The 10,539-nt window shown below is 36.5% G+C and overlaps 1 protein-coding gene across 1 annotated transcript; it reads left to right on the forward strand.

The window, feature by feature from the left end:
- Positions 1-930: 930 nt before the first annotated feature.
- Positions 931-9,143, forward strand: LOC113663285 (up-regulator of cell proliferation-like). Its single transcript, XM_027178507.2, has 4 exons — positions 931-1,076; positions 2,123-2,206; positions 2,382-2,432; positions 4,004-9,143. Exons 2-4 carry the CDS (start codon positions 2,179-2,181, stop codon positions 8,650-8,652), a joined length of 4,728 nt encoding a protein of 1,575 aa, XP_027034308.2. The 5' UTR covers positions 931-1,076; positions 2,123-2,178; the 3' UTR covers positions 8,653-9,143.
- Positions 9,144-10,539: the final 1,396 nt, after the last annotated feature.

Consider the following 10,539-nt stretch of genomic DNA (forward strand, 5'->3'; position numbering starts at 1 on the left):
TGTGAACTATATACATCTAATAATAATCTTGAATTTTTTATTCTGTTAATTCTTTTTCTTTTATTATTCGTTATTTCTTTTATTATTCCTTACGTTTACCTTCTGCTCTATGTTTATGTTCTGTAAAGCTGCTTTGAGACAATGTCTATTGTAAAAAGCGCTATACAAATAAACTTGCATTGAATTGAATTGAATATTGTCCTTAGTGTATTGTCTTTTGTGTAATGTCTTGTATTTTTTGTTTGCACTGTCTTTTGTCCTGCACTGTCTTTGTCCTGCACTGTTTGCAATAGGTTGCACAGATGCACTTTATGCACTTAAGGACTACTTACTGTACTTAAGTCCTGAGCTCTGTCTTTTGACCATCACACCCATATCTGCTTGTTGTAAATTCCAACCCATCCCCGCTTTCTGGAGCAAACCTGTTAGCACTTAAGTTCTTCCGCTTCAAACTTGGCAAACAATGTCTTCACGGACCTCAAGTTATGCACATGGGCATTGTCATGCTGGAACAGGTTTGAGTCTCTTAGTTCCAGCAAAGGGAATTTTAATGCTATACAACATACTAAATCATACAACTATGTTTCATACACAAAGAGGACCTCAAATATTTGCTATGAGACAATTCATTTTCAAAAAGACTGTAAAGGTGCTTCAAGATGATCAGTAAAAAGCACAATTTTATGTTATTCGCTTTATTTTATTCTACTCATTGGCAACAAGTCTCTCATTTATTATGCACATTTAATATTTGTCACCCCATCCTCATATAATGGTAATAACCATTATATGAGGACTCTCAGTAAGAGTGGGGAACCTGCTAGGGATCTCTTCAGTATTTATTCACAGTAGTTAAATGCAATGATTACCAAAAGTAGCATGACCAGATCTAACCTGAGACTTTTGTTTTCACTCACAAAACCTGCTCTGCACATTCACAGATAGTGAATCAACAGTACTGATGCAATCTCAGGGTGTAGAACAGTCTACTGAGTATAAATACTGGGAACAAGCAACAATAACAAAAGAACGAACACCACGATCATCATGAGAACTCCAATAAATGTCTAAATATGGTAAGCAGTGATAAAACTTTTCGCTTCAAATCTTTTCCCTTTAGAAGATACAGACCCTTTTCATTTTCCTTTGCCTTTATAAGATAGAAGGGATGATTTATAAAATTTGAAAATTTTATGAATTTTAAAATTATTGCTGTGACATTATTCTCAGTTATTCATTTGATCATTAAAACCAACATTGTCTGGTGGACAAATTTTTACAACAATCATTCATCCAGTGTAAATGTAGGCATTATTGGATATTGATAGTATAAAAAAGTAGAATAAACTTCTGTAATTTTATCGACATTACCAAATGGAAGATTAAAGAATTATACTTCTCTAATTGAAGTATACCTTTTCTGCCTACTCAGAACTGTGTATCAGGTCACATTTTGTTAAACAGTTTTCTAACACTGCAGTCAAATCAAGTGGGTTTTTATTGTTATTCCTTTTCTTAATTGTTTTTTCAATTCATACAAAAAAGTTGACAGGGGCTTTAAAAGTATTTATTAAATGTTATAGACTTCCTCTCTGTTTGTGAATTTTGTTTTCACTGAATTGACCCTATTATCTCAATGTCTCTATGCTGACCTACAATGGTCATTCATATTTATCAGTTAATTTTTGTAATTTCTGAAAAATGACTGTGAATTTTATGCAAATATAGGCCTCATATAATTTGATATGATTTTTTTCTTGAACACAATTTGTGAAAAGATAATATATTAAAAAAAAGTTTTATAAACAAAATATCTATAAATAATTTTTACAAGGTTAAAAACAAAGAACTTGATGCATTGATGTGTTGATCTGCACTCTTCTGTCATCAAATCTAGTTGTTCTTAGTAATAATTACTATGCCAGAAATTCCCTTAAAATATTCTTCAAACAAACAGAAAGCAATTTTTAAAAAATATAAAACACAAAGTCATTTGATCAATTCCAAATTCTATTAAGCTCATCTACTGATTTTACTATATATATATATACTGTATAGATATTACATTAAAGAAAATCTTGGTTGAACACACTGAATAATGTTATTTTCTTTTACCACACAGGCATTTCTGAAAATCTGTAGGGCAGCTTGAAAAAAAAACCCTAATCCTGAAGAAAGATGGCTTCTAACAGAAGTGTCATTAAAAGTAGGAACTATGTATTAGCATTTTTGTTATTAAATATTAATTTAAATATTTATGCACATGTATTGATTTGTATTTTTTGGTATGTGTTAATACATTTGCACTTTCATCTTGATTTTAATACTAACAACCTGCTATGTGTCTAATTAAACATGATTTTATTCTATGCATAAATAAGACTGTGGATCAGGATCAGGATCAGCTCAGAGGGACTCAAGCCAGTTTGGAGGTTAGTCACATGATATACCCAGAGGTGCCACGCCCTGCCAAGGCCTTGTAAAACAGCAAAAAGCTTTAATTTGATTTTTACCAAGCCAGCCCTACAAGAAATAGCAAGATAAAGCAACCACAACTGACTGGGTTCTAAGCAAGAGACAATTTATTTTATCAATGCGGAGCTACTAATAATAGAGGGGCTTTTTGCTGGTGTACCCTGGGTAGAACCATTGGGTTCAGTGCTATCGGGGGATGACTTTCAGCCTCAGCCACCCCTGCAACGTGGTGCCCAGCCCTAGAGGAGATAAAGGTGTGATGGCAAACCTGAGGGGACAGTGGGACAGCTTCTTGGAGACGAACACTTCTGTTTTTCTGTACCTCTGCCATATGGCCTTCACCACCTGTGGGTGGGGCAGCCATTGCCCAGGCCTTGTCCTCTGCACCTACTCTCTACTCTGAATCTACTCTCTAGCATGTGTACTGTGTAATGTAAACAGCCCTCAAGAGTTTGGTTTCTGAACAAAGCAGGATCTTAAGCACCTGCTTGAAGGTTGGGTGCAAATGTGGCCCACCCTTGTGATAGAGTTAGGAGACCACTGTTGTGCTCTCTGCTTGTAGATCAATCTCATAGCCCCTGGGCTGCAGGAGAATGATTTTTGAGCTAGAAACATTGCTGAGAGATGAGATCTTCTCCATTTACTGGAATGTGAACCTAAGGGGAAAGAGCCACATGACACACCTACTTCCCAAATAACCTGAGTGGGTAGGGTTGGCAGGGGCAACAATGCATCAGGGTAGTCAAAGACAGATCTGCCCTAAAGGAGGCCTGAGCCCTTTTCTTGGCGGCCCTTCAGCAGATGACACTCCTCAGCATCAAAGTCCAAATATGGATGACCCTGGGAGTCATTAGGTTGCCATCTGGCTTGGAAGAACTTGTGACTTCAGCCTCTGTGTCCAAAAAAAGTCTTCGGATTCAGATGAGAGGGAGAGAGAAAGGGGATTAATTGAGGGAACCCTGTAAGCAAGGCCAATGTACCCTGACAGATTTAAGACCAGTGACAAGGGAAGCTTCATTGAGAGTGCTCTGCTCTCAAACAAACTACACAAAGAGTGTGCAATTCATCCACCATGAAAAACAGGGGCATAGCTCCACACATCTTTAATATGCTTGACATAACATTAAGAGATGCAACAAAATAGATAGACCTTTGACATGGACAAACGATTTACTAAAATGGCCTCTAACCTGACCCCCTTTGGCAATTAAATTGTCATGTATTTACATGTTCTTCATACACTGTCTGCGAGGGCATTCCCATAGTGTCAAGCCATCGTGCAGAGTCAAGTTCCCTCGAAAAGGGAACCTTTCACTGAAGCTTGTCCACAAAACTAAATGTACATCAGCCTCCACCTAATTGCTGGGAACTATGAAACCCTGCTTTCTTTCCTCAAACAAAGAAAAGTCCTAGCTCTTTAGTAATAACAAATCACCAAAATTAAAAATGAACATTAAAATATTTTTTATGCACATTTGTAACCACATATATATATATACATCATTAAGAAAAATGCTTTTATTTTCAGATTCCCTTCTTTCATTTTTGAAAAAACTGGGACTTGAAAAGTACTACCCAAACAAGCTGACCCTGAAGTCATTACTGGAAATCAACAGTTCCACATTGTCCAATGAAAAAACTGACTCACTGAAAGCAATACCATGGGCCTTTCTGAGAAAGTTACTGATGGTTAATTCAAAATCAAGATCAATACTATCTGCACTTTGTGAAAATGATGAATCTGAAGACTTGTTTAGTGAAGAGGACAGTGATGGTAGTTTTAACCTTCTTGATCTTCACGCTGCCCTCTTTTTCTGTGCAGATAGTTTTCTTCAGCAAGAAATAGCACTGAAAATGTCAATGTGCCAGTTTGCCGCACCATTTTTGCTGCCTCCAGGAGAAATCAATCAGGGCACTCTTATGTTATGGGCTCTTAGATGTATCATAAAAGAATGGCGCCCATGTTCAATGTCAGTATCAAAAGAGTTTGTCGAAAACAGTGTTGTTCATTCTGAAATTCCCTTGGTATCATTTTTGAGATTAAGTAACTGCAGCTTGTCCAAGTCTCAAGTTTTGAACCAAGTGCTCAACAATGCAGAGCAGCACCATGACTTCTTTTCTCACCGTGAAATGATTGGCGGATCTGCACTAAGGCTAATTTCTAATGGCATGGTTGAAATTTGCTGGAATCTTCCATGTGGAAACAATAGCATTGATGTCTTTCCTGAGGCAGTAGCTGTTGCTAATTTAAGAGGTGATGCTTGCAGTTTTGAAACACATGTCAGGTTCCTTACAAAGGTATCAGCAGCTCTGTTTGTGTTCTTGGACAGTGTTGAAGAAAATGAGCAAAGATTGTTTGCCTCTTTACAAGGAATTAAATACAAAATATTTCTTGTGGTGAACTCTCAGAGAAACATGACCCAGGAGGTGAAGTCATCTATTGAGGCATTAATTGATACACTGCAGCTGGATAGAGACCACATAATTAAGAAAAACCAAAAAGTGAATTTGGCTTCTTTTGCCAAATCAATCAATTCTTCCATTAAGACTGTTCTAAGCGGAACTTATGAATCATTTACTATTGATTCCATGAAGAAGACTGCTCAGGAATTAGGTCTTGCCGTTGATGAGATTCAAAGAAAAGCCTCTGTGTTAGCTGAAGAAATGGCAGAAAAAATGTTGAAAACGATTGGAGTTCGTCAAATAACGGATTATAAAAAGACACAGCTGCCACTACAAGGTGAAAATTGGAAAAGACTGGCTAAAATAGAGAAAGAGCAATGTAGATTACGCAATTCAGGAGAAAACAGCTTGGAAGAATATAAGGTTCAACTTCAAAAAGAAATCGAAGAAATTTGGAACAAACAAAGTCAGTACAAAATGACCACAACAATGGAGATCTTCACTGATTCTTTGTTGAGCTCTGACGATACTGAGCAAGCCTTCTTTCTGAAATGGATGGGACTAAAGTTGGACATGCGATCACGTAAACACATGTCAAACCTTCGGCAAAAATACAAAGAGTGTGACCAAAAGAAAGACAGAGATGCTATAGCCCGATTAGACCAGGAACTTCTTGATTCTTCTCTTGGCATCGAGCATTACATGAGAGAAATGGGACAAATCTATGAGGCTGCATCATTTGGTTCAAGCAAAATATCTGATAAAATAAGCAATCTTCCTACTCTGGCTGCCAAACTGCTTCTGGCTGGATTTCCTCTTGAACTACTTGATGGAGATGCATCAAATATCCCAGAGAAATGGGTGAGTGATGTTCTTATGGAGCTTCACAGTATGGTTGGGGGAAAGAGCCGCGTGCTGGTTATTACTGTGTTAGGGGTTCAGAGTTCTGGTAAATCAACACTGCTCAACACTATGTTTGGAGTCCAGTTTGCAGTGGGTAGTGGAAGATGCACACGTGGAGCATACATGATTCTCATCCCTGTGGGTGAAGACTTGAAGGAAGAGTTACTTTGTGACTTTGTCCTTCTGATTGATACAGAGGGTTTGAAATCACCAGCACTGGCAAAACTGGAAGACAGTTATGAGCATGACAATGAGTTGGCCACATTTGTGATTGGTCTTAGTGATGTAACTATAATCAATATAGCAATGGAGAATTCCACAGAGATGAAGGATGTGTTACAGATAGCAGTTCATGCATTTTTACGGATGAAGGAAGTTGGTAAGAAGACAGTCTGCCACATTGTTCATCAAAATGTTGGTGGTGTATCAGCATATGACAAAAACCTGACAGAACGAAAACAGCTCTTGGAACAACTAAATGAGATGACAGTGATTGCAGCTGATATGGAAAAGAAGCCTAACATAAAAAAATTCACTGATGTTTTGGATTATGATGTGGAAAAGAATAACTGGTATATACCAGGCCTATGGCATGGCACTCCACCAATGGCACCAGTTAACACAGGCTACAGTGTGGCTGTTCTTGATTTTAAGAAAAACCTCTTGAAAGCAAGAAAGGATGAAGAACCTTCTCAGATACCAGAGTTCCTACAATGGATGTGCAGCTTGTGGAAGGCAGTAAAGTTTGAGAACTTTATCTTCAGTTTCAGAAACACTCTTGTAGCCCATGAATATGACAACCTTTCCAAAAAGTTTACAGAATGGGAATGGTCTTTCAGACGACACATTCAGTCTTGGGTTACATCTGAAATGGTTCAAATACCTAACACTGAAAAAAGTCAGAATAACGAGGTTGTTGAGCAAATTAAACAGAAAGCAGCTAAAGAAATTGCCTCTCAGAGAGACAGAATGTATAAAAATCTAAACGAGTACTACAAAAAGAAAGACCGCCATGTACATTTGGTGGAAAAGTACAAAGTTGATTTTGCTAATAACATCAAAGGTCTAGAGATTGAAATGAAGGATGAAGTGAGAAAAACATTAGATGTTGTTCTTGAGATGACGAGTAACAAGAAGAAATTAGAAGACATTCTCAGAAAGCAAAACGCAATGATTGAGTGCCAAGTTCTTCAACTCCTGCAACATTACAAATATTGTAAACATGATGTGTCTGACAAAGAGCTTACAGCTGAGTTTGAGAAAATGTGGAAAAGAGAAGTGGCAAACATCACTGGTATAAAAGAAAGGGATGTTTCTGCTGAAATTCTAAAGCAACTGAGAGGAAGTTTTTCCAATCGCAATGTCATGGAGGATTTGCAGAAAGTTAAAAATTTCACTGAGGATGGGCGAGGAGAATTCCAGGTCAAAGAGAAGCACATAAAATTAGGAAAGAAATTTCAAAGCCTCTTCCGACAGCGTAATGCAAAGCAAGAGTTAGAGATTGTTGCAAACAGTATAATTAAGTCCTGTGAAAAAACCATTGATCAACATGCACAAGAAAAATGTGATTACCAATACACATTTACAAAAGATGTGCTTGAAGAAATTGATGATCAGCTCACAAATGCAGGATCAAAAATCAGCACAAAATTTGAACTTGACTTAAAACTGCACATTTGTGGCATTGCATCTCGGAAATTCACAATTATGCACAGGAAATTCCTCATTGACCAAGACCCCATTAAGCATTTGCAGAAATTCAAGAGTCAGTATCTGTCTGATTTCATTGATTTGTATAGAAAGAATGACCAGTGCCACAGGAAAGCAAGAGAATTCACTCAGGTCTGTCTCAAACCAGCAGTGACTGAATACATCGACCAGTCCATTGGACCTGATATCGTTGATGCAGTTCTGCAAAACAACCCAACTGAGTATAGTTCTCGAGTACTGTTTCAGTACACACTTCAAAAGGAGCTACTGGAAAAATCCAACTTTGAGGATTTTGAAAGGTACATTTTGCATTATAATGCTTTTGTCAAAGGATGGATATACAATCATATCATTAAATCCTTTTCCAAAGACATATCTCTGCAAAACATAAAAATGAAGAAGCTGGAGGACATCATGCAGAAGATTATGAAACCAATGGAAGCCTCTAAGTTTGATGACAATGGGTCTCCATTGCCCAATAATGAAGGAGGTACAACGAAGTTTATCCAGAACTTTTGCAAATCTTTAATCTGTGTCATCCCAATGTCCATGAACACAGTGGAACAGGTCCTCTTTCAGAATACAAGCGATTGTGCTCCATTCACCAAAAGTCTCTATGAATGTATTGATGAGATGAAGCTGGAGTTAATAGATGAGATCTCCAGGTCAACTGATATCCAAGAGACACTGAACAATGTGTCTGTGAAGCCCCAAAATGTGCTCTTTAAGAGGGTGTTTGGATGTGGGAAAAAGTGTCCATTTTGCAAAACACCATGTGAGGCAGGAGGGAAGAAACATCAGCAACACCATGCAGGTCTGCATAGACCAAAGGGACTTGGTGGTTTTGTATACGCAAAGACTAATTCTCTTTGTGAAGAGATCTGTACATCTAGTGTATTTGCCAATGGAACGTTTCGAAGTTATGAAACTAATTTCGAAGCTCATCCTTGTAAAGACTATCGGAAATACTACCCAGACTGGCATATTGCACCTGACATGTCTATGAAGGCCTCAGATTACTGGAAGTATGTGATGGTGACATTTAATGACAGATTTGCTAAACAGTTTGAAGCAGATCCAGCTGTGTATCCAGTAGAATGGCAGAAAATCACTAAAGAGCAGGCTCTTCTCTGTCTGAAGCATAACTTCAATATTAAATGAGACAACACCATCAAGATAATGCAGCAAAATACTGACATTCATGATAAGAACACAACAAACCAATACAACAACAAAAACATTTTTTTAAAGCTTTATATTTGTGTTATACTGAGAAATGGCTAGAAATTAGTTTCAGTATGTGTATAATGATAATTTATGGGAAGTAAAATTAAGATGCTGATCATTTTCTTATGGTTTCTCTATTATATATCTTTGTATTTGATATGTTAATTCAGATATTCCAAATGATGTTTTGTTGTTATGTTTCTGAACTCCTGAATTCTGAAATTCAAATGATTTGATTATTTAGAACATTTTGTATGAATGTATGATTACTTATCAGCTAACTACAGTACATAAATATCAATAAATTACATACATAAATATATTAGTCTGAAAATCAAGGTGGGTTGAAACATCAAGTTTGATTGCAGTGTGCTTTAAAAATAAACTAATAAATAATGTAATAAACTTATAATCTCTAAAATGTATCAAATTTCTTTGTCATCCTTACTTAATAATTTATGATGGGTTTAAGAAATGTTGACTGGACAATAACAACTGATAATGAATTTCCTAAATATACTTTACATCAACTCTTAATAGATTGGAAGTAACAGTTTATCAAAGAGATGAATAAAAGACCACAAATCTACGTAACATATGTTTATAACATTAAACCGTATACCTTGCTCCACTGCTCCGTAATGCAAATTCACATGGTTCAGTTCAGTACACTAAATCACATCTAGGCATGAATGAATATATCTTCTACTTTGTTGTGCCCTGTGATAGACTGCCAGTGTTCCCAGGGTAGGACCTGGATACATCACCCCCCAGACCAAGAAAATTTCCTCAATACATGAGAATAAACAAATTAATCGCTTTTTTTTTTTTTTTAGCAATAATCACAGTGAGACTTACACACCTAACAAGTAACTCACAAAGACATATACTTTGTGTACCAGTTTCTGCAGTTAATTTCAGTGCCAAGAAGTAAAACTTCATGTGTTCCTATTTTTATGATGCTTTAAATGATAAAAATATTATTGTTAGGCATCAGTGAAGAAACCGAAAAGCTAATGTCACAGTGACGAATGAAGCACACAGAAAGAGCCCAGGTGACATTTTTTAAACTCCCATGTTATTCTGTGCAGATTAACTGAAAGCAATGCAAACATGTAGAGTAAATGAGCAATATGTGATGGCTTAGATACTTGAAATAAAAAAAAAAGAAGAGGCACTATCCTGCCTCTGTATGTAAGATTTTCAATTAACAACACATACTAAATATTTCTATTATGCATATATTTGAAACTGAATAAAAACAGAAATAAAGCATGTAGAAATATCCCCATGCCATTTCCAGTGTGTGCTGATAAGGAAATATAATACTTGTGTTACTTCAGTCTCTTCGAATAACTGAATAATTACAAGTGATTATATGGTAATCAAATCATGACAAAACATGTGGAATGAGTTTTTAAAATTAAGACTGCACAAGACTGTATTTGCACGTTTTACTTTTAGCAGCTTAGATATTTTCTTCTTTGACCAGGAACACATAATGAGGTACTACTGTGATATGGCACATTTTTTAACTCTATATTTGTCTTAAACTTTTCAACCTCGAGTCAACTTAAATGAAATGAAACATTGTAATGTGTGAATTATCAGATGGTGCGTTATTGCTCCAGAGACATTCATGTTCCATTCCACTAACATTCATTGAGCCATCAGTCACAGAAATGGTTTTGGTAATAAAGGTAAGGTATGAGGTAGTAGTACTGTATAATATTAGTATCCAAGACTGGACAGATTCACATTGTGTAGCTGAACCAGAACCACCAGTAACAATAAAACTGAGCAACAGTAGAACATGTATGT

The sequence above is a fragment of the Tachysurus fulvidraco genome, chromosome 12, assembly GCF_022655615.1.
Source record: "Tachysurus fulvidraco isolate hzauxx_2018 chromosome 12, HZAU_PFXX_2.0, whole genome shotgun sequence".
NCBI classification, from domain to species: domain Eukaryota; kingdom Metazoa; phylum Chordata; class Actinopteri; order Siluriformes; family Bagridae; genus Tachysurus; species Tachysurus fulvidraco.

Bases quoted from the DNA above. Each gene is read 5' to 3' on its own strand.
- LOC113663285 (XM_027178507.2), top strand. From the start codon at position 2,179: ATGGCTTCTAACAGAAGTGTCATTAAAA. The intron at 2,207-2,381 runs GTAGGAACTATG...TGCATAAATAAG, and splicing joins TAACAGAAGTGTCATTAAAA to ACTGTGGATCAGGATCAGGA. The intron at 2,433-4,003 runs GTTAGTCACATG...TTTTATTTTCAG, and splicing joins GGACTCAAGCCAGTTTGGAG to ATTCCCTTCTTTCATTTTTG.